The 25,319-nt window shown below is 45.5% G+C and overlaps 1 protein-coding gene across 16 annotated transcripts in view; it reads left to right on the top strand.

Moving 5' to 3' along the window:
- LOC139049177 (uncharacterized) overlaps nucleotides 1-25,319 on the top strand; it is a 110,252-nt gene that overhangs the window by 58,117 nt on the left and 26,816 nt on the right. For 10 of the 16 annotated variants that reach the window (XM_070524493.1, XM_070524490.1, XM_070524477.1 and 7 more), the window contains 3 exons: nucleotides 516-601; nucleotides 3,416-3,436; nucleotides 17,861-18,087. In XM_070524493.1, the coding sequence (XP_070380594.1) occupies nucleotides 516-601; nucleotides 3,416-3,436; nucleotides 17,861-18,087 (334 nt within the window). The remainder of the gene's footprint in view (nucleotides 1-515; nucleotides 602-3,415; nucleotides 3,437-17,860; nucleotides 18,088-25,319) is intronic. The other 6 variants (XM_070524479.1, XM_070524491.1, XM_070524494.1 and 3 more) reach the window with 3 other exon arrangements.

The following is a 25,319-nucleotide window of genomic DNA, read 5'->3' on the forward strand; positions in this document are numbered from 1 at the left end:
CTTATTTTCAGAGCACTTACATAATCATCATTTTTAAGTTTTTAAAGTTTTCGATTTTCAAGAACTTTCGCACAGAAAGAAAGAGTCACCTGCATAATACATCTGCTGTTTACAGTAGGTAGAGGTTAACTTTTGCTTGTAAAGGCGACAAGCTCGTCAAACTCTGTGCAATAAATGCTAAGGAAAACGACTTCTTCATTGCGGTGTGTTTAGAGGAGAGCATCTTTTTATATTTTTTCCCGATGTCTGGTACCTCTTGCCATGCCGCACCAACAATATTGCGCCGGGAATGCTGTCGCCCGTAGGCGCCCACACGACCGGCGCTGTATGCAGATCTCGCGAAAGTTGCGCCGCCGGAAAGCTTCGGCGTTTGTCGGTGCATACTTTTGCGCGAAGCGAGCGTCGTGTTGCGGTATCGGCTCTTGGCTTGAGAAGCTGGAGACGAAGGCTATCGGCTCGTACAGCTGCAGTGTTCGCGTCGAACTAGCGTCTCGACCGTGTTTTCGTGGACGCAGTGCGAAGCGAGCCTTCACCCTCGTGCTGGGCATCTCTGCGGTTGTCTTCATCGGCACCGTTCTGGTCATCGCCGCTAGGCTTATGCGTGAGTTCCTTTCTCTGCGCCTGCTTATACCGAGCCGGCTAACTACAATGGAAATTTGGGATCGTGTAATGAAGCATAATTTCTGATGGTGAACATATAAAGGAGCTTCCGCGCATACGTGTATATATATATATATATATATATATATATATATATATATATATATATATATATATATATATATATATATATATATATATATATATATATATATATATATATATATATGTGTGTGTGTGTGTGTGTGTGTGTGTGTGTATATATACACACACGTGGGAGCTATTATGAAACAAAACTTGGCCTCAACTGCTGTTTTGTTTGATTTGCCTGGATTTGGATTTGGATTTTGTTGGAAGCCTGTGGAGCCGACATTGCCCGCTTAAAATAGTAGTGGGGCTAATGACGTACTTTGTCCCCCACCCCTCACTTTCGACAGCAAGGGGGGGGGGGGGCAAGTGCCCGCCCCCTGCCCCCTGGTAGATACACCTATGTAAAAGCCACTGATGAGATTGAAATCCCACAAGTACAAGTTGTACAGCTTTGTCAAAATCACTCTATGACGGTATATATATACTCCCTCGTCTATAACCAATTTAGCCAAATAAAAATTTTGCTCCACTTGGCCTTTAGGCATCGTGTGTCTAAATAATAAAAAATAGGGGATTCAAAGGCAGAATAATACCTTCTGCAGGACAAGGCTCGCAACATCAATTTGGCGTTGATAATAGCAAAATTAGCGAACTTTGCTGATTAAGTAGCCCGCTAAATGAAACAATATGGAGTTATGCCCCCTTGTTGCGATTTTTTTGCTATGGAATGTGTTATTTTGCCTGGAATCAAATGTATTCAATATTTAGAAGCTGCCGTCGCTGAAACACCGGGAATATTTTGGCGCCATGCAAATACGTCAATGTCTGGGGACACATTCGTACAATTGGCTTGACAAGTGCCCCCTATAAGCAGAACATGGGCGTGATTAATGGATCATAGAAGTTGTGGAATACAATTTCATCAGTCGACAAGAAGAAGGCGCAGTGTTTTTGTGCTCGCTCTTGCGAAATCCAACACCCAGTAGCTCACATACAGCGCACAGATTCGGGCTCGCGACCTGAACAAGCGTTAGATTGCAATTTTCTCAAATGGCGTTAACGAAAAACTGTGTGCTTAATCTTTTTTCTTGCCAATTTGCCGAATAAGTAAACTATCACGCTGGAATGAAACACAAGCCAAAATAGAGAACCTCTTTTGACTGATTACGCGAAAGATATGTATTCGTGGTCTAAACGGGCGAAGGTTGTGGGATCGTTCCCCACCTACGGCAAGTTTTATTTTCACCCACTTTCATTTCCATTATGTTTGTCCTTTCTTTATTTCATTTATTAGGCACAAGTAATTTCCCCTATGTTGTCCTTGGTGCCGATGTTTCTTGGCTTCTTGTGATATGACTAATAAAAATCGGGCCGCTCGGTTAGCCCCCTTTCGTCTCGTTTATGTGATTGACAGTTTCACACATAGCGGTCCACGAGGAATGAGAAATTTGGGTTGACTGAGTGCTGGCGTTTTATTCCAGCGTGACAATTAGCTACTGTTAAAGGAACGCTGCTGCATTCTTGTTCATAGACGGAACCATACCAAAGTTTATAGTTAGTCGTTGATTCGCCATAAACTATAATATTTATATAAATGGCACAAAGAAAAGACGACACAAAAACCTAAATGGCGGGACAGGTACCGACTAGGCCAACAAGAAGTGCTACTCACAATTAGCTAGTCCCAGGTGGATGCTGTCAAAATCTGTGACGTCACTTACAGTAATTAGTGCGCGAGCTTCTAGGCAGCGTCGCTCACCAAGGCCCTGAGTCTGGGCATTCGGTGCCCTGCCCACGCAGCTTGGTCGGCGCAGTGCCATAGACTCGCGCGGTGGCGCGCAGTGCCGCTCGCAGCACCCGTTCGCGCAAAGAACGCCGTCGGCACAGCGCCGCGTCCTTCTGCTTGGCGTTCGCCTTGGTCAGGCTTTATTACAGCCTCGTGCGCCACAGCGCGCACCGCCTCGTGAATAATAAAAATGAGGAAGGCAGCGTATGTTGCGTAGGGCGTTGCTTGAGAAAGTGCGATTTCTAGAAACGAGTGACAATCAGATCGTGGTTTTGGCACTTGAAACCCCATAATGAAATTTTTTTTAACGTTGAACGTGGGATATATACTTGCGATACGTGAGTACGTTTAATGAAATGCGGAAGGGGAAAACAGCATTAGCGATAGATTGTTTATCGATGATCGGTCAAGCAAGGCTTGTCGCTGGAAAGATCAGAGAAACCCCGACGAACAGTTGGTCGAAACGCTCCAGCAATGGTGACCACTTCAGTTGCGCTCCGTCCATGTGAGCTTTGTCTCAATGTATGGCAATGGTTTCAATGTGTGTGAGTATGTTGTGCTTGCGAAAATAAGTGTTCGCCGTATAACTTTGAAATCAATACATAGCTAAATGACACTCGGCGAACGCCTGTCTCATCTCTCTCTCTCTTTTTTCCTCCCGTCGTGGTCGCGTGTTTACACGCTGATATAACGCGTATTTTATCGTTGTACCCATCCGTGCGATTGGTTGGCACAAAAGTAGTTCGTCATTGCCATTGACGTAGCTATGACGAACGAAACACTCCGTAAGTGCACTACTTTGTCTGCTGACAATCTCCCAACACTGAGCGCCAGGTCCTTGCGATTTCCTTGACTGTTGTGTCTGTCACGTGACCGCTCAGTCTTGGGAATACCAGACCTGGGTAATCGTTTCTCGCTCTCTCTCTTCTTCGCCTCCAGTTCTCAAGAGTTCAGAGCGTGGTAAGTGGATGAAGCTGCGCACCAGCGATTCCCGTCATCTGCGCATAATTTGCCACTATAGGGCAAACCCGTGGGCTCGGGAGCCCAAACATTATCCTCGGATACCGCGAGTGTAAATATCTTGAAATAGATATAGTGTACAAATCACAGCGGGGGGGTTTTGCCAGCTGCATGCACCGGAAGCGATTGCAGAAGTCGGAATAAACGCGTCATTGTCGCCATGATTTGTGTTCCACTTAGATTTAAAAGCTCCGCAAGAGTCGACCAAGTGCGAAGGCAGCTCCACGTATCGCTTATTCCTAGACGTGTTCGATACAGTGATTCAGGTTCACAAAGGTTTCACAATTATTAAATTCTGATGAAGTGCAGAATTTATGAATTGCGAAAGTGTTAGGGCTGCAGTTGATGGGTTTGTTCCCTCCAGATCGACATCAACTGCAGTCCTAACACTTTCGCAATTCATAAATTCTGCCCTTCATCATAATAAATTAATTATAGGAATATTTTTGTATATAAATAAGGCATTTGATACCGTTTCTCACTCTATACTATTGCAAATACTTGAAAGTTATGGCGTCACAAAGGACTCCCTAAAATTTTTTCCAGCTATTTATCCTCACGGAAACAAATGGTAGTAATGGGTGATTATTATTCTGCATACAACACAGGCACCAGCAGAGTCCCACAAGGTTCAGTGCACGGTCCTGTGTTATTCTCGTTGTACATTAATTACCTCCCTAATGCTCTTCAGAACTCGAACGTTCTAATGTATGCAGATGACACAGCTTTATTATTCACAGGAGACACTTTCTGCGCTGCAAACGCATGTGACATTCGAGTTATCAAGAATTTCTTCCTGGTTCTTAGAAAACAAATTAACTTTAAATACCAATAAGACAAAATATGTAATTCTTCGATCGAGGAGAAACAATGTTCACACCAGTAAAATAAATATCACGTTAAATAAAAGCCCCATCCGAGAAGTTGATTCGTTTAAATATCTGAGCATCATATTTGACAAGCATATACATTGGGAAGAACATATTCATAATATGTGCAAGAAGCTCGCATACGGTTGTTACTCCCTAATTAAAGCAAAGCAATATTTCCCTCGCGAAGTACTCAAATCCCTTTACTATGCGTTTTGCCATAGCTATATTAGTTATTGTTTTCAATCATGGGGCGTGACTTATATGACATACTTACAACTTTAAGAAAACTGCAGAAAAGGGCGCTGAAAATAATTAGCACTTCAAATTATACCAGTGATACGTTTAATGATATTTTACAAACAGAACATGTGTTATCCGTTAATGCACTACGTAATCACAAGATCTCAACTTCAGTTAATAATATTCTAAGCACTAACTTTCCTATTCCTCGAAAGGTCTTCGCTTTTCCAACTCGCAGTACTAGACATGCTTTAAAAGGTAACTTAAACTTACCAAAGTGTTACAATGTATACGGCGAAAGGTTAATTGAATTAGTGGCACAAAAATCTGGAATATTTTACCCCTAGAAGTTAAAACTGCACGTAATTTCAAGCAGTGTCACAAATTCTTTTTTCTTGATAACCAGAATTTCTAACTTACCTAAATTGATTATGTGGGAGTATTTTCAGAATGTTTGTTTGTATAACTCATGACGTGTTCCGGAATACTTTGCTGTTAAAATCTGCGGCTGACTTGTCTTTTATAATTTGTCACTGCACCGCAAACTAGCCTTCCCTGGCTATCGGTCCAGATATCTGTATAGCCATGATTGTGTGAAGAAAAATAAAACACATAAACAAAGGGTTAAACGTGAACGGAGTCGTTTATAGTAATATTTATAAAGCAAACAGTGGCAAATCAAACATTGGATGAAGTCACTTAACTTAGCGTCCAAGGTTGATCTTAAATATAGATAGTAAATAAGTGAACATATTAAGGTACTGTAACTGATGACTTTGTTCGGGGAGTACATGCTTTTGAAATTTGTTCACCAGCGTTTCAATTTTTTTGAGCGTGCTAAATCCGCTTAACGTTAGAGAGACATCTTCCATCTAAATACATTGAAACGCACATATCGTTTTCTTCTTAATTCACTGCACCTGATGATTTTGTTGCATTTAAAAGAAGAGGTTAAAGATTTAACAAATGTGGAAAGTATTTTTGCTTAGGTCATCACTTCTTAATAAATTTAGGCAGAACCCATCCTTTGGCTATGGCTGTCGTCGTTAGGGTATTGCTGCATTTGAAAGAAAAAGTTAAAGATCTACCAACCGTGGGGAGCAGATATTTTATTTAGGTCGTCACTTTTTTGTATATACAAAAGTCATGCACAACCTATACTGCGGGGATGTTTATCACCATACGTGCGATTGGTATTGAAGTGGTGGTGCGCATGCAATTAGGTGGTGGCAGATTGGCACCCCCACTGAAACGCCTCGTGTGTGAGCTGCGCACTACAGCCGGGTTCCTGCCTCGCGCTTCGATGGATGGATGGATGGATGTTATGAGCGTCCCCTTTGGAACGGGGCGGTGGCTTGCGCCACCAAGCTCTTGCTACTATGCTGCCTAATATCCTACCTAGGTTAACCCATGAGAAAAAAAAAACACACTATGAACTACCACGTCCAAATTTTCTGATACCCTATTGCGAACTGTGCTTTTGTACGTCTCCGTCCTTTGTCGTTTCCCTACTTTTCTTCCACCAATCCTCCAATCGCCTCTTACTGATGTCTATTGCGGACCTGTTTGCTTTACCACTGCTCCCGCTGAACCCAAGGGCTTCAAGGAGGCCAGTGGTGCCTAAATCGACCGCTGGATAGATGTCTTCACATTCTAATAAAATATGCTCCGTCGTTTCCCTAGCTTTACCGCAGCAAGCACATGCTTCTTCTTCCTTCTTATGTCTCGCTTTATACGTGCGTGTTCTAAGGCATCCCGATCTCGCTTCGAAAAGTAATGAGCTTCCCTTTGAGTTATCATAAATGGTTTCTTTCCTAATTTCGTTTTTTCCCCTTAAGTAGTTACTCATGGCAGGTTTCTTTTCCATTGCCGCCACCCATGAGATTAATTCAGCCTCTCTGACTTTACGCTTGACCTTCTTTGTTGCTGTGTTGCCCACCCCACAGGCCGCATACTTGCTGGTAAGCTTCCTAGTTCTTTTCCTCCACTGTGAATCAATGTTTTGCCTGTACAGATACCTGAACACTCTCCCAGCCCATTTACTTTCCTCCATATTCCTCAGCCGTTCTTCATACTCAATTTTACTGCGAGCTTCCCTCACTTCAAAACTAGTCCAGCCCATATCCCCTTGCACAGCTTCATTTGTAGTCTTCCCGTGAGCGCCCAATGCGAGGCGACCCACTGACCTTTGGTTCCCGTCGAGTCCTGATTGTACCCCTGATTTAAAGCAAACAACCGCATTTGCAAAAGTAAGTCCTGGAACCATTACCCCTTTCCACATACCTCGGAGGACCTCGTACCTATTGTATCCCCATAGCGCTCTGTGCTTCATTATGGCTGCATTTCTCTTCCCCTTGACTGTTATGGTTTTTTCCTGTGTTTCCATATATCCGTTGCCTTCGTTTATCCATATACCAAGGTATTTATATTCTGTTACCCGAGGTATTTCTTGGCCCTGCATCTCCACTGTCTGTTCACTGTTTTCATTGAATACAATAACACCTGATTTTCTAACACTAAATTTCAAACCTAAATTGTTGCCTTCCTGTCCACAGATATTAGCCAGACGTTGCAAATCACTTTGCTTGTTTGCGAGCAACACAATGTCGTCCGCATAAAATAAACCTGGGAGTTGCTGCTCTATTACTGTACCTGCCTGTTTGTATGAGAGATTAAACCCGATATTACTTCCTTCTAGCGCCCTCTCCATCCTCACCATGTACATCATAAACAGCAGCGGGGATAAAGGGCACCCCTGCCTCAGTCCCTTGTTGATATGAACTTTCTCCGCGCTCCTCATCCCTTCCCATTCAACGCAAACAGTATTTTCTAGGTAAATCTCTCTCAAAAGCTGTATACAATCGTTACCTAAGCCTTCCCCTTCCAGAATATCCCACAAAATGCTGCGGTCTACGTTGTCGTATGCTCCTGTAATGTCCAAAAAGGCCACATACAACGGTCTGCTTTCTGCTTTTGATATTTCAATACACTGAGTAAGAACAAACAAGTTATCATCCAAACGCCTACCTATTCTAAAGCCATTCTGAAGCTCTCCCAAAATGTCATTATTTTCTGCCCATGCTTGAAGCTTTAATTTGATTGCCTGCATTGCTAGCCTGTATATTACCGATGTAATGGTCAACGGTCTATACGAGTGAATTCTGTCTTTCTCCCCCTTACCTTTATAAATTAAATTCATTCTACTTTGTCGCCAACTGTCTGGTATTCGTCTATCTTTTAAAGTTTTTTCAACTGCTTTCACGAGAGCTTCCTTACTTTTTGGTCCCAGTTCATTTATCAGCCTAACGGGAACCTCGTCTAGCCCTGTGGCTGTGCGCTTAGGAATTTTCTCTTCCGCTTTCTTCCAGTTTAAATTTGTAAGCACTAGCTCCTTTCCCCCTTGGGTCTCTTTCATGCTCTTTTTTTCTTCAAATACAACCTCGTCCTTGCCTTGGAAAGATTCGGCTGTTACTTTTTGGATGTAATTTATTGCTGCTTCTCCTTCCAGTCTGTTTTCATCTTCGTCTAGGATATGTTGTTGTATTGTTGTTGATTTCCTGCCTAATAATTTTATGTGATTCCAAAATATTCTATGTGCGGCCTTCTTTTTCTCACGTATTTCTGACAACCAACCTCTGAAGGAGCTGCGCCATCTAGCGGTGAGCGTGCGAAGGCGTCTTGGCGTGGCTTCCGAGATCGCACCGGTGGCTAGCCGGCGCGAAATCCTTCGTAAACATTGTGACAATTTCACGGGAACTGCAACTTACACGTTCAATTGCTTTTAACGATGCACTTTGCCGAACTACGATGTTTGTTTGGCGCACAGTTACGAACTCTTCTTTGTAACCGAGACAATTTGTGCCAATTAAAGAAATATGGTAGGCCCTATATGTGAACCCGCCGTGGTTACTTAGCCCATTGTCGCGGGACCAAATCCCGGACACGGCGGCCGCGATTCGATGGGGGGCATAATGCGAAAAATGCCCGTGTAATTAGATTTAGGTGGACGTTAAAGAACACCATGTTGTAAAAATTAAGCGGGAGTCCCTCAGTACGGCCTGCCTCAAAATCAGATAGTAGTTTTGGTACATAAAACCCTATAATTTCGATTCCAGCAGGCCCCCTGTATTCGCCCTGCAGTGCAGTTTGCGCGCGACCTGTGCGCCATAGACAAGTGAAACTGTGGCCTTTTCAGAGCGGGCAGTAGCGCCGGAACATGCAGCCTATAGCGAGCGGCGGAAGAGAAACGGGAGAGACGCTGTATGCGTTCTTCGTGACGCTACGGATCGCTTATCACGAGGCAAGACTGCCCGAGTTGGGAAAATTTCGAAATGCGCATGCTCTTGTGGCGCGTCTTGCTTCTTATTTTGGCGCGGCCCTGGTCAACGACGTGAGCGAAGATAGTTGGGTTCCTCGAAACCGCTGAAGTCGCGAAGTTTTTAACTGTGGTTAGTAGCCCACAGTTACTGGTGACGCAGCCGGACGAGACCTGCAATGGTTCGACGGGGGACCACAGACGCCCACCCGTAGCACCTCTGAAACCTTCTGGACCTTCCGTGAGTGATATGAGCTACAGCTTGCACCACACTACGGCAGGGAATTGTGGAGCACCCATCCAGCTTGGTGATTCACACAAGCTGAGAACAGGCTCCGCATGAGCCGTCTCACCTCGTAAGTTCGCATGCTACTTGAAGCGCTGCCACCACAGGCAAAGGCCCAATTACGGGAGGCCCCACTCTTCTGCCACTGGGTGAATCTCCGTACACGAAAATCAAAGGGGCCCTTCTTCGCCGCCGCCTGCACATGGCCGTATGCATCAGCTCCTGAGGAGCTCGGTGACCAATGTCCAACCAAGTTTACTCGTCAGCGCTCGCTCGGCGACACCGCAGATTTCATTCCACACGGCCGTACTATACCAGAGTTATTCCTGCAGCATCTTCCGGCTAACGTGCGATTGACTATCGCCTCAGCTCATAAAAGTTTGTTGTTGGAACTGGCCCACGACATGATGGACGTTGCCCCGGCCGCCATTTACGCTGCCTGTAGATCTCCGGTGTCCGAGATCGATTCCTTGCGGCAAACAGTAGAAAATCTCGGTGTCTCAAGTACCTGAATTGCACCAAGACACTCGCATGTATAAACACCAATTCTATCCACGTCACCAGTCCCTTCCGCACTTTGGTCGCTTTCGCAAGTCTTTCACCGCAGAACCTGCGCAACTATATACCACCGCCGTTTTGGTGCTGCTGCTCGTGCTCCTGTTCGTGCCACGCGAGAAACGCTGCGGCCGGCCGTCAGTAACAACGGCGGATGACCATGGCCATTCCGTAAGCCGCCTTTTTTAATGCAATAAGGTAAAATGCGCCAGAAAATTTGTAGACTACGACTTTTTACACATAACCTACAGACACGATAGCGTTGGATTGTAATTTGAATAAACGACAAAACATAATTCTGTTACGCAGAAACTTAAACTAATGCTTTAACTTAAAACCCTCTTCCAGCTTCCGTTCGAGGTCTGTCTAAGTTGGAGCGGCGCGCCCCATGCACTCGGTTCTTTGCAACACCATCCAGATGGCGCAGGCGTCCGCGCATCCGCGGCAGCGGCGGCGCCCGCAGTGGAGGGGAAAGAAAAAAGAACAACCACAAAGTTCGCTTGCGTGCATAGCCCTCGCCGCTTACGGTTACATTACGGTTACATGAGCTGAAGTTATTGGGAAGCGTAAGAAGCAGTCAGGGACCTTTGAATACTATCACGTCCCACTCTTAAAGGCGAAGCGTAAGCGTCCTCCATATTTTTTTGTTTACATATTGCACACCCGGTACTTTCAAGCTGTCAACAGCATGCGCGAGTGCATCAGCGTGACGCAGCGTTTCTGAGAGGAAAATAGCCAGCACAGAGTGTTAAATAACGGAAGTGTTCGTAAAACTAGTGACCATAATCAGCGTTGAAGGACAAGGTTCCTGCAGTTTAATTGGTGATGAGTCTCGTTCCTTGATTTCTCTGTGACGTATGCCTTCTACCACTGTTGATGGTCTGATCAGCGGTACTGAACTATAGCAGACTGTCTTGCCACGTAGAGCCATATAAATTAATGTAAAGCCGTAATTAAACGCTTTCACATATTCGCTGCAGCAAACTGTTGATTTCACATGACATCAATATTTGTGAAAACATAGCTATTTGTATTTTCTTGAGCTGTAAAATGTTTGAATGCACAGTCACGAAAAGGAGTCTAAAAGCCACGGCACCATCGATAATTTTTAAATTTCTTATAGTACAGCCGTATAACGTGAATTGTTTCAATGCATTCCTTTGGTCGAATAGTCACACATGACATGTACCACTGATTACAGCCTGTGAGCTAGACTGCGGAGAAAAAGAACTGTTTTTTTTTCACGGCATCCTTACTCTCCATACATTTGGTGCGTGTTTTCTTCGAATCATCTCCGCGCACTTTCGGCGCGCAGGACTCCGTACGCAGATTATTTTCATCGTGTGTTGCACCACCCACCGTATACTGCGTGTACCTCTGCGCAACGTTAGGGAGTGCACTGACTTTTTAACTGGGACCATGATATATTCGAAGATAGACTTCGTGAAGGCTTATTACCCGATCCCTGTTGAACCATCTGATGTGCCCCAAAGCTGCTATCACTACCCCGTTTGGTCTCTTCGAGCTTTTGCGTATGCCTTGTGGTTGGCGTACTGCGGCCCAAACATTCCAGCATGTTATAGATGAAGTCACCAGGCGTTTATCCTTTTGCTTTGCCTGCAATGATGATCTCCTTGTCGCTAGTAAGGATGCGGAGACGAATGTGCACGTGGATGAAGATGTGGATGCCAACGTTTGCTCACACGAGTCCATCTGACGCGCTCCTGCCCTCGAGACTGCAATGTTCTGTCACGTTTTCGTCCGTATTGACGCGCCCCGTTGTCCTCTCCAACTTTGCTGTGACGGCCCCTTGCCAGTCATCAAGCGTCCAGAACACCGCTTCACTGTATTGCGCAGTGAGCGAGAGGACACAGTCACTCTCGAGAGAATCAAACCTGCCCCCAATCGTCAGCGCTTTTCAAGTGATCGCGGCCACTTGTCTGCAGGGGGGACGACACCTGTGGCATGTCCTTTTTCAGGCGCGGCCCTGGTCAGCCACGCGAGCTGGTGTTAAGATAGGCAAAGAAAGAAGAGGATGAATGGACAGTGTGTGTGTCCGCTTCGGGGTCTCTCGCAACCGTTGAAATAAAGTCGCCAAGTTTTATGCGAAGCATATTACTAGAGCTCTACCCAGCTCCTCAGGCGCGGCGGTGTCGCCTTCAATACCACGTGACACCGTGACGTCACGACAGAGGAGAAACGGGGCTCCAACTCGCGCCGCCGCTCGCGGCGTCGCCTTCAAGGCTGACCACGTGACACCGTGACGTCACGACAGAGTAGAAACGGGTCTCCAACTCGCGCCGTCGCTCGCGGCGTCGCGGCGGTATATAAGCAGCTGCGCTTGCCTCTGCTAGACACTCACGAGGTGATATGCCTCCTGGAGGCAGAGCTGCTCGTTGGAATGAGAAGCGAAGGTTGCGGCGTGCTACAGAGGCTGTTTCTAGGTGGCTTTGCTACGGCGCAGCGACTACGCGCCCCGCATCGGACGCGGTGAGCGTCGAGCAACGCAGCGTTCGGCGCGACAACGAAATGTGCGCCTGAGCAAGCGCCGCACGCCTGAGCCGACGCCGACGACACCGGCTTTTCTGCGACACGAGCTCCTTAACGCTGTCGCGTTAAAATAAAGGCTAGTATGCTTCGCATCCTGGGCTTAACCTTAGCTGAGCCACAGCCAGTTCTTTAACTTTGCTTAGTAGCCCACACTCTGCGCATGACTGCGCACGTTCGATATAAGAAGCGCGAACAGTTGGGAGCTTGATCTTGTCAAAGCGCAGTGCATTACTTTCATACTAGCGACGAAAAGTGGGCCATTGTCTTTTGGAATGGCGCATCGGTTTCATCGCATTTCTAGCGGCCGGCGTCGACGATGTTGGGGGCGGAAAATGAAAACGTCATAGTGCCCTCTGAACAGTGCACGGTGCCTATAGTTGGTACAGAATTTAGCTGGGTCTTAAAGGCAATTCGAATTGGTTCAGCGGTTGACTACGAATGAGAGCATTTATGCATTTCATATGTTTTGAAAAGAGGAATCAAAGACGGCCTCGAAGTGAAGCTTCCCTTTGAACTTCAACCTTATAACGCACTTATTAGGTCAAAATTTCAGCACAACTCAGTTGCAAAGTAACTCACTAAAGGACCTTTATACAGGACCCTTTATTAAAGCAGACATTCGCTGCTTAGAATTAACGCAGGAAAATGCAATTCGGTACATTTCTAACCTATACTAAAGGCCAGGTTCTAAAAATGAACTGACAGCAGATCGAGTAACTGGGCGAGTTGGTTGGGGACCTTAAGGGACGCATATTATCGCGATGAGGGAACAAGGCTTACGATAAAAAGTAGGCTAAACTTTCAACAGCGATAAAATACTGGGCAGAAGTAAAAATCTAAATTCTGCAGTTTTAAGTGCCAAAATGAAATTATTGAGGCGCGCCATATGCGGGGGGGGGGGGCGGCGTTAAATTAGTTTTTCGCCACCCGTGGTTCCTTACAGTGCTCGCAGTGCTTGGTACACGGATGTTTCTGGATTTCGTCGCCATCGAAATGCGGCCGCCACGGCCGGGATTCGATCCCGTGACCTCGCGAGCTTAGCAGCGCTACAACAAATTGTTTGCTTCAGTATACGGCGGGTATAGCTGCAGGCAGAAGTGGGATAGCTGTCACAGCTTTTCGTATTAAGAGGCACGGAAAACTGCCTGTTTAACACATCTGTTTGTCTCATTCCCAGCCGATTGATTGCCACGTAGCTGCGAATTTTTGGCGTGACCGCTGCACGCATGCTCTTCTGGTGTATTCTTCGACTTCGCACTCCGAATAAACAGTTGAAAGTTAAGCTTCCTACTCCCTTATTTGTAAGCTTTTATTTCCTAGTCGCGCTAACGTGCATGCACGCTTACCTGCATTATGGGTTGGGTATAAAAAAAAATGCCACGTCAAGTTCTTGCGATGCATTTTGTTCCTATCAATAGGCACATTTTCGTCTCCAATTCCCTGACTACACTAAAAACTCGTCATATTCTTATGCGCAGTCGCTGTCACCAACTTTTGTGAAAAAGCAGAGGTTAGAGTTTTTTCCCACGTTCAATCTTAGACTTGAACTCTCTTCCCGAGCATGTACTTGAGGGGCTAACCTTGATGACCTTCACTAATCTTCCTAAACTTTCTGTAACGTCCTTCTTGCAGCATAAGTTACTGATGTACTGCAGAGTATTGTAGAATACATTGACTTTGGCACTGTGCTAAGCCAGAAAGCGCAGGTTGAAATCCTGGCGGCGGGAGGCGCATTTCGATGGGGGAGAAATGCAAAAACGCCCGCTTACCATGCATTGAGTGCACGTTGAAAAATCTTAGGTGGTTGAACGTAATCTGAATCCCCCACTACGGCGTGCCTCATAGTGATGCCATGGTTTTGGCACGTAACACCGCACAATAAAATAAAATGAAAAAACTTTCTTCTTTTTCCAAGTGTGTGCGTGTTGTGCTTATTGCATGTATATTTAAATAGTTGTTGAACTGTTGCTTGGGTCATGCGAGGCTTACAGTATCGTGAAATAAATAACTAAATACAAATGTTTGCAGTCAAACCCTCTACAAAGAACAGGCTCATCCCCTAAATAATAGCTTGATAAATCCGGCAGAACCCATCTCACGATTAATATCGACGTTAATGCGATTAGCATTGAATAATCTTATTGACACCGTATCGCAAACGCCCGAACGCGTCAGGTATAAGGCGCGTATGCAGTCGGTCTGAACGCTTCCCTTCGCACACGGTGCGCCATCTAGCGTCACCGCAGCGAAGTATCCGCTTGGCGCCTGTGTGAATATACACAACCAGACACGATTGTCTGAATATATATATATGACCTGTGTTTGATTCTTCCCTGCACACGAGAAATTTAAATGATTTTAATGTGTTTGCATTCTTAGGCTACTTCAAGCACTATTTTGGATCTATCTATCTATCTATCTATCTATCTATCTATCTATCTATCTATCTATCTATCTATCTATCTATCTATCTATCTATCTATCTATCTATCTATCTATCTATCTATCTATCTATCTATCTATCTATCTATCTATCTATCTATCTATCTATCTATCTATCTATCTATCTATCTATCTATCTATCTATCTATCTATCTATCTATCTATCTATCTATCTATCTAAACTGGTTTCCCGGCTACCTGGGTCACTGGGTAGTCCTTAGCAGAATGGGTTGCCCTACGGTTTGCGGTGCTGGGGTAAGAGGGATCATCCAACTATCGGTCACTGAGTATGTGGAAGTGTGTACGTATGAGCCTCTCTTCAATGAACCTGTTTCACTCCGATATGGGTCACTGTAGATGCGCGGCTGCATAAGGCACCTCTGTTCGAAGAAACGATGATTGCCGACGGCAATGCATCGACATTCAGTCAACATAGCGACGCAAGGTATTGCCGCCATCGAAAGCAGTTGTGTGAGGCGCGCACGGCAGCGGGACTCCTCTTTCGTGCTTCCCGAACACTTGGCGCCATCTGGCGCCGCCGCGGCGAAGCCCGCGCGTTGCCTGCGAAATGCATGGCGCGTCGGTCCATGCGAACGCACGCGTCATTCCGCAGCCCGTCTGACGCATCTTTCCGGACACTCTGCGCCATCTAGTGGCACTGCGGAGAAGTCAGCCTCTGGCCTCCGACAAGGATAACTGTTGAAAAAAGGAGTCTAGTCGACGGACGTTTTACAAGTATGATGTCTAATAACATTCTCTATGGTGTACTCTCCTATGACATCAGCGATCGTTTGCCTATTTCTTGCTTGCTGCCTACCATGCACGACATGGATACGAAAGTCGTACGGTTATACAAAGTAATTAATGCCAATACGATGAGCAGGTTCAAAACATTAGTTAGATGTACTCATTGGGATAATGAGTACTGATACAAGTGACGTAGACGAAGCATATTCTGCATTTAATGAACAGTTTCTTGGGTTCTACGATAATGCCTTTCCGCTAAAGGAAATTGCAATTTGCAAGAAGTTTAAAATACCTTGGATGAATCGGTGAGCAAAACGAGAAGGTGAAAGCCGGAGCCAGCGTTTGATAAGTGAACTTGTCTTTTTCAAGGCAATCGGAAATTTTCCAAGAGATTAAGGCGAAAAACCATTTGTATCGCACATTTAGTAAGAACCATGATGCTAGTATTTGTATTGAACTTAAAAAATTGTAGAGAAACAAACTCAACCATGATTTAATAGTAGCTAAATCTACTTACATTGATCGGTTTACAAAAATACAGCCTGATTATAGAAGAGATTGGTGTTAATTAACTCTTCATCTAATAAACGTAATTCAGGCTCGCCTCTATTGTAACATACAATTGTGAACTTGCAGGCGCTGACCGCACAACCACTCTCAATTACTTTTACATGCGTAAGCATATGTATGCTTACGCAAAGGGAAACACCGTCCGTCCCGTAAGACGATCGCTTTCAAGGCAACGTCCGCAGCAGCGAGCTAATTCAGCTTCGTGCTGCCTATCGCTTCAACGTGAAGCTGTCAGCACTCGCAGCACTGAGCCCCCATCGCAGATCGCTTTCAAGTTTGAGGCCCGTGCGTCTATCTTCAACGCGAAGTTGCGCGTCGGCAGCGGCCTCTCTCTCCACCAACTCTGCATTCCCAGAACGTCTGCGTGGCACTGGGGCCGTATGTTGCCCTCGTCGGGCCGCTACCGCTGCTTCACCCATAGCCGCTTCGTCCATAACGGCGGTTACGACCAGCGGCATTTCGAACTGCTCTGGCCTCTTCCGCCGTGGCGTACTTTCTCCCCGCCCGCGGCTAGGAGCTAACGCGCGCTGTCGCCCCACAGCGATGTGCAGAGAAGCTCTGAACCCACGCAGCGACGAGTTGCCGTTGCTTTCATGAGGAGTCGTGCTAGATGCGTCGGTTTTTGCTTGAGCTGGAATGGCTGGGTTTGTGCTCGTACTCGAGCTGTTGGTTATGGTTCGGCTAGCGTAGGTGGGGGCTCATTGGTTGCTCAATGGGACAGGCGGTTCTGCGGGGCAGGCGAAGCGACTTTGAAGCAAATTCTCGAATGTGCCTGGCAACGAAAGCTACGCCCTCAAAACTAAGGCGTAGGCAATCGACGGCGAGAACTCGCATTGGGGGCAACCACTCACTGCCATGGTCAATGTATGAAGCCTCACTGGAGTGATGTCAGAAGTATCTCAGTAGTGTACTGGAAGTGGCCTGCCACCTTGTTGCAGTGGCGAACAAAAGCTTCATTCTGACTGCTAAGCGGGCGGTTAGTAGATTGTGGTAGAATCAAGCTATAGCATAAATCCACTAGATGCCGGAGTGCTCACGGGCTTAGTTGAGAAGCGGACGGTAACGCTCGAAGGTGAGTCGGCTAGTACTGGAGGCTAAGTCGTTGGTCCCAAAACTCAGGATCATGGTGGAGCTAGCCAGCATATCGTGGTACGAAGTCCACGATATTTAAATATGTATATATATATATATATATATATATATATATATATATATATATATATATATATATATATATATATATATATATATATATATATATATATATATATATATATATATATATATATATATATATATATATATATATATATATATATATATATATATATAAATCTTAATGAAAACGGCGAGCACAGTTGGTGATCGTTGAAATCTGATCTGCGGATCAAGCGCGTCGGCTAATTTTCATGACTCGGCCTAGGTTCCAACGTAATGGCTGGTGCTCGCATGCTTTCCAAGAAGAACAACACTACTCGTGTCGCGCGCACAATCCGATTTACACAAGGTTCGGCGAGAACATAGAACGGATAGAATAAACGATAATTCGAGTAAATTCCAAATCAAGCAGTCGCGTCTTGAGCTGAGCGATAAGTTGGTAGCGGCTGAAATGCGGTTAAACGGTTAATCAAGTACACGTGCCAGTTTAAATCTCTACCACGTGACTGTCTTGCCACACTTCACATACATTGTTTTCGTTTGGACACTCCTAATGCTAACGCGTTAATGAATAGCGCATGAAAGTTGCCCTTTAGTGCATGTGCTTTCAATACTGTGCTTTGCTGCAGCGGTGAAAATCACCACGACTCCTAAGCCGGTGCGAGTTGAACACCAGAACTTGCGGCCGCCTCTGCTGTTTTGCACCGTGGGCTACACCTTCGAGGACGATCAGGACTTGCTCGGCTCCGAACTGCCCTGCGACTACTTGATCTACTCGGACTTGATAGCCAACAACGGGACGTTCGCTCCCCTCTACGGTACACGGAGCTGGGATGCCTACAAGACCGTGAGTCAGGTGCTCGGGTAGTGTTAAAGTTATCCGAAGGAGTGAGGGGAAAGGGTACCTAGCCCATTTAGACCACCGCTGATTCCCTGCTGCTGCACCAGTGAATAGGAGACTGGCTGGAGCGCGTCTGAGAAATAGTTTAAGAAACCTATTATAGTAAGCAAGAAGCGTAGCGAAATCACGCATGAGATAAAAGAAGTCGCCGAGATTGCGCGCATGGGCAGCATGTGTGTGAGCATGCCTTCAGTTTTCACGAACCGTAAGGAAATGAGTTTCCTTGCGTGCTGATCTCAGAAGAAAAAAAAGTAGCAAGTTAGTTCGAAAGACGAAGCATCGATTGCGAGAGCAAATTAGTGGACAGCTCTGTGAAGCAAGGATAGTAGCTTCATCGGCCGTACAAACTTGTATATATAGGCGTAATAACTAAATTAGCACGCGCTAATGGTATCACGCGCGCACAAGCAAACGTGATCACATCTCACTCGATGACCGCGAAAACTCGCTGTCAAAGCGCTGAAGTGAGGAAGTGCGGCAGCAGCAGCGAGCGAATTGGCCTTCGTACTGCGTCTCGCATCAACGCGAACCAAGTCGCGAAAACAGCGCACGTCGGACTCTGTCCCCGTCGCCGATGGATTCCAAGGTACAGCGGCGCGCGCCGTTTCGCGTTAATTTCGCGCGTTAACTGACCCCTTGCTGGTGCCAACAATGGAGCAGTTTTGAAATAGCGAAACGCTCGTGGTACGTTCATCGTCGCTTGCGCTGCCACCGGAATGCCTACAGTGTCTGCAGTGCGGCCTCGAGGAGCGCATGCACCCCGCTTTTCCTTTACGTTGTAGCGGAGTTCCTTTAGACGCTCGCTGAGGCGCCTTCCGTTTTGTCCTTCACGAGTCTTACCACACATGTTAATGAAAGATTCAATTCAATTCAGTCTTTATTTTTCTCTTGGACAGAGAAGGAGACAGGACTAAAAGCTCGTAAGCTTGACAGAGGTCCTGCCCCCTTTATCAACTTGGCAGTACAGTACACAGACAGAGATTTTCAATTTTCCAAATAAACACTGAAACAAAATAACAAAACACTTTGTAAAAACAGCGCTATGAATTGCAGCACAAACATAGGTATTAGAAAAACAAATAAGTGCTCATGGGGAAACGAAAAAAAAATAATAATAACAGGTATAGGTTTAAACTGAGTGCAACATTACGTAATCTTGCTAAGAAAAAATCGCTTAATAACATCACTCGAATGCTGAAAGGGGTCAAACAATTCTTTGTTTAATTTATTTAATAATACTGGGACAGTATAAGAAAGAGACTGCTCTGTATAATATGCCCTAGGCGTCGGCACTAACCAAATTTCTTTATGTCTAGTCTGCAGGATTGCGTGTTTTTCTCAAGTTTTGCCAGGTAACTAATGTAATGTTCATCGCTATGTGAAGAGCGTTTATAGATCATTAAAAGTCTATAATTGTATAAACTATAGATTGGCAGGATTTCATACTTTAAAAACAAGTCATGTGTGGGGGAACAATAAGGAACACCAGCAATACATCTTACAGCTCTTTTTTGAAGAAGGTGAAGCTTGGATAAATTTGTGACACCCGTAGTGCCCCAAACGGTACAACAATATTGCAAAAGAGAAAGAACTAATGAGTTGTATAGCAATAGCCTAATTTTCACAGGAAGAATACCGCGCAGCCGCAACATGACACCGACAGCTGAAGACACTTTTGATCTGATATAGTCAACATGATCATTCCAAGTCAAATGCTTTGAAAATATAACACCAAGGATTTTAACAGAATCTACAATTTCAACAGTATCAGAGTTTAAGAACACGTTCAACGGCCTAGAAATTATCTTTCCTTTTGGAAAGTACAATATTATTTTTGTCTTTTTAGAATTAATCTTCAAACAATTTGAGTTTGCCCACGTATTTAATGCACTCAGTGTTTTGATTGCTTTCTCTTCAATGTCATTTTCTGATCTCCCGGTTATGAACACCGAAGTGTCATCAGCGTAGGATACAATCTTTCCATCGGTTACACATTGCACAATATCATTTATATAGATTAAAAATAAGAGCGGTCCCAATATGCTTCCTTGGGGGACTCCTGCATAAATATTTTGTATTGAAGACAACGAATTTTTAAAGTCAACATATTGTGTTCGGCTCGACAAATACGATTTCATAAGATCGTGAGCTTTTCCTCGAACACCATAGCTTGCCAGTTTATGTAGTAAAATTCTGTGGTTTATCAAGTCAAAAGCCTTAGTAAAATCTATATATATGCCTGCACCTATTTCCTTATTTTGAAACATATCTATAATGATTTCTTTTTGAGTCAGTAATGCTGTTTCAGTGGATCGATTCTTTCGAAACCCGTGCTGAAAGTCAAGGAGCAGGTTATGTTTTTCAAAGAAAGACAGTACCCTACCATGCATTAATTTTTCTATACCCTTCGAGAACACTGGCAGTATAGAAATTGGACGATAGTTACGAATGAAATTGTTGTCGCCGCTTTTAAAAACCGGTATTACTCGAGCCATTTGCAGTGCCTTTGGAAATACAGCGGTAGATAATATGAGATTGTAAATGTGAGTAACAGCGGGGCATATTAAGTGAAGAACATGTTTAATGGGCGCTATTTGGAGACCAGTTGCATCTACTGACTTGCTATTTTTAATATTACTTATGCACGAGAAAACTTCCGTGCAGTTCGTAGGAGCAATGAAGAGGGATGATGGACAGCTGCTTCCCTTCATGAATTCAATGTAATTTTGGCTGCACTCTACCTGACTCTGAGATGCCTGTAAAATAAAGAAATTGTTGAAAGCGTCAGCTAAACAGGTCCCATAAATTCGTTTTCCTTCATGCTGAAAGTTTTCGGAAGTATCACGGGTATTTTGTTGCAATAAACAATTCAGTTTTCGCCAGATTACATCCGATCGCTGTTCTTCATGGCTCCAAAATACATTTGTGAAATAGGCGTCTCGAGCCATTCTTAGTTTTGATGTTAGATTATTTCTGTACTTTTTGAATTGCCGCAGCAACTCTTCGTCTTTTGATTGTACAAACTGTTCGTACAATCGGTTTTTATGCTTGATCATTTGGAGCAAGTCGGACGTCATCCAGGGTTTCCGTGCTTTTGATGATGTGGCTGTCTTTCTTAGTGGAAAATGTGCATCGTATATAGCCTTGAATGTAGTGATGAAGTTAAGGTAAGCGGTATCACTACTATCTTCCTCGAAAACGTTGTTCCAGGTCTGTTGGCTAATCGCAGCAAGAAAGGATTCAAGATTTTTTTTCGTTATAGATTGTGTATAAATTACTTGCCTTTTGTAATTAACATGTAGAGCCTTATCAGCTATCATTACGATTCCAAGATGATCACTAATGTCGGTATAAACTACGTCTGCAGTTACTAAATTACTGTCTACATTTGTAATGAATACATCTAATAAAGATTCACTTTCTAAAGTCACTCGCGTCGGCTTTGTTATTACGCTAAAAAAAACCATTAGCAGCAATTAAATACTGGAGTTCTTTTTGGGATTGACTCAATGAAAGCATATTTATGTTAATATCGCCACCTAGAACCATATCTATGGACTGATCAGATGCGTAGCTAAAAATCTTTTCAAGAAATTCAAAGAAGTGATTAATGGCACCAGATGGTGGCCTGTAAATGACACAGAAAAGTTTGTTAGAACTTCGTAGAGTGAGCACTTCGTAATCAGCAGTTGTCGTCGTGTATTCTATGACTATTTCGCACGATAATGTTTCTCTAAGCAGAAGCGCGACGCCACCTCCCCTTTTATCTTCGCGGTTTTGATAGAAGCACTGATAGCCAGGACGGTGAAATACAATTGATGCTGATGTGTACCAGGTTTCAGTAAACATGATCGCTGTAAGTGACACTCCGATAGTATCGAGTAGAACAGCTAATTCATCTTCTTTGTTTGTTAAGGATCTGACGTTTAAATGAAAAACTGACAAAACAGATTTTTTTGGTTTCACTATATGCTTAATTTCGTGTGGCTGATAACCCATGTCGAGAAAGAAATTTTAGGTGTCTGCAAGTATAACTACACAATTTGACGCAAATCATCAAACTTGGTGATCGCTATGAGTGCTGAGGTATCCGTTCTGCGCACAAATATTTTGCCATTCCGAGTCCATGCATATTTCCACTTGCACTCCTTTTTCTTTGCATTTGCCGCACCGAACAGCTTTTTCATAGAAGGGCTCAAGTGCTCGTTAATGAAGATGGGGGTTTTGGGTTCAAGTTCAATGTCCTCTGACGTTATCCTCAGCTTTCGAGCTTTCTCAAGAAAGCGATCACGAACGGATCTGCGAACAAACTGAACCACGCCGTGACTGCTGCTGCCAAGTGCCAAAGATTGTACACGACTGCCTAGTTACAATCAACGAACCTGTTCTGATGCTTCTTTTTGCGCTTTTGCAAACAGGTCTTTCAGGTAGGCCAGGCCTGGTTTGTGTTTGTTTGCAAAAAGAAGCATGAGAACAGCTTCTTTGAGTGTGTTGAGGCTGTCGTGACAGACGTATATATATATATATATATATATATATATATATATTGTTACGGTGAAGTGAAGGAAGACGTTGAATTGGACTAGAGAAAGACGAAGTCTGGCGGTTGCCTGAACGCCATATCCATCATTTGTAAATATAAGTTATTTTACACTCGTGGGCCTGCTTTCTTCCCGCAACATTTTGGTGGAAGGTGCGGGGTACCACCACGGAACTTCGCAGCGGACGTCATCTACCTGCTGCCACAATGGCAAATCAACCGACACAAGCGACAACGCCTCGGCAGCCCGTGCCCACGGTCATCCTCACTCACCCACGGGACCCGGGAACATTTTGTGGCACGGACAACGTCGACGTCGAGGACTGGCTTACGATGTACGAGCGAGTGTGCGACAACAACAGGTGGGATCCTACAATGATGCTTGCAAACGTAATATTTTATCTGAAGGGAACTGCGAAGCAATGGTATGACACACATGAAGCCGACCTAACGAGCTGGGATGTTTGCAAAGAAAAAATGCGAGACCTGTTCGGCAGACCTGTCGGTCGTCAGCTGGCAGCTAAAAAAGAACTTGCGTGCCGCGCTCAGACGTCCACAGAATCCTATGTCGTGTACATACCGGATGTGCTGGCCCTCTGTCGCAAGGCTGATGACAACATGACCGAGGCAGACAAGATTGGCCATATATTGAAAGGTATTGCAGACGATGCCTTCAATCTCTTGATGTGTAAGGATTGTGCCACTGTGGATGCAATTATTAAGGAGTGCCGGCGCTTCGAACAAGCGAAGGGCCGCCGCGTCACTCAAACTTTCGACCGGTTGCCCAATACCGCCGCGACATCTTCTTGCGAAGACCCGCCGCGGTTCGTTCAGCCCGCAGGACCGGAAGAAATAACGCGCATCGTTCGCCGTGAGCTTGAGGCCATGGCCCCGGCTCCCGTTCGTTCAGACTGTCGGGAAAGCGTACCCGCTATCTCCCTTATACAAGCGGTCGTTCGGGAGGAAATAGCAAGTTTGGGCATTCCATCTCTCTGCTCAGTCCGCCATACCAACACCTACCAAATTTCTCCGACCGCTCGCTCCCGGACGCAAAGCTTTCCACCACTCCGTCGCAACCCAGCTGAATGGCGCACAGCGGATGATAAACCCATCTGTTTTAATTGTTCCGGTATTGGACACATCGCCCGTCATTGCCGCAACCACTGGTCGTCGCCTCCTCGGTGGTCGTCTCCGAGTCACTACAGCCAAGTACCCGACAATCGCACTTTCTCGCCCTATACGCCGACTAGGAACATCAACGCCGACAGTGCTCCACCAAGATCCAGCCGCTCCCCGTCTCCGCAAGGTCGTAGGTCCCGTTCGCCTCTCGTTCACCGCTCTTCGTCCCCTTCTGCAACCGGTCGCTTCGCTTCGGGAAACTAGGCGGTGCAGCTCCCGGAGGTGAAGCTGCAACTCCGACCCGGCCCACAAATCCTCTATTGACCCTGCCTACATGTGGAAACCTGCTGGACATTGAAGTCGATGGCGTTCCTGTTAGATCTCTCGTTGATACAGGAGCGCAGCTTTCAGTTATGAGCGCTGCTCTCCGCCGCCGGCTCAAAAAGGTTCTGACCCCCGCCGTACCGTGCACCGTGCGAGTCGCCGATGGGAGTACGTCACCTGTCCTTGGAATGTACACAGCACGTGTGACCATTGGGGGCCATTATACCGTTGTTCTATTTATCGTCCTTGAACACTGCCCACACGACCTAATTCTCGGCCTCGACTTCCTTTCGAAACACTCTGCCCAAATTGACTGCTCCGCAGGTGTTGTACAGTTGGACCTGCCGCTTCCTGCCGACGCAACCACTTGTGCTCCACACCGCTTATGTGCTGCTGAATTTGCAAGGCTGTCTCCACAGGCTGCTACAAATGTCCTGCTGACGCCCTGTCCTCCCGTACCTGATGGCGAGTACGTCCTGTCGCCGCTTACTGACGTGGTTTTGTCGCGTAATATTGCCCTACCGAGCACCTTAATTCGGATCCGCGAAAACTGCGCTCGCGTGCCCATCCTCAATTTTGGGTTCTCGTCACATGTTTTGCCACACGGTATCGCCATAGCGCATATCACTCCTTTGGAAGAATTTCAGATTTCTTTTTTGACCTCTGAATCCTTCCTCAGTACGAACGGACCTTTGTCATCCACTCCTTCGTACTCGACGCCCGCGGACGATGTTTCTAAGATGATCGCCCCCGACCTTCCTTCCGAGCAAACAACAGCTCTTCGTCATCTCCTGTCATCTTATCGGGACATCTTTGATTTGGACGACCGTCCACTTGGCCAGACATCTGTTGTCACGCATCGCATCAACACCGGTGACGCCAGCCCCATTCATAGGCGGCCATATCGTGTCTCGGCAACAGAAAGGGCCATCATACAGAAAGAAGTAGACAGGATGATGGACAAGGACATCATTGAACCCTCCAGTAGCCCGTGGGCATCACCGGTTGTCTTAGTAAAGAAAAAAGATAACTCGTGGCGCTTCTGCGTTGACTACCGTCACCTCAACCGGATAACAAAGAAGGATGTTTATCCCTTGCCTCGCATTGATGACGCTCTTGACTGCCTTCACGGATCCCAATACTTTTCATCAATTGACCTCCGCTCCGGCTATTGGCAGATTAGCGTCGATGAGATGGACCGCGA

The sequence above is a fragment of the Dermacentor albipictus genome, chromosome 8 (assembly GCF_038994185.2).
Source record: "Dermacentor albipictus isolate Rhodes 1998 colony chromosome 8, USDA_Dalb.pri_finalv2, whole genome shotgun sequence".
NCBI classification, from domain to species: Eukaryota; Metazoa; Arthropoda; class Arachnida; order Ixodida; family Ixodidae; genus Dermacentor; species Dermacentor albipictus.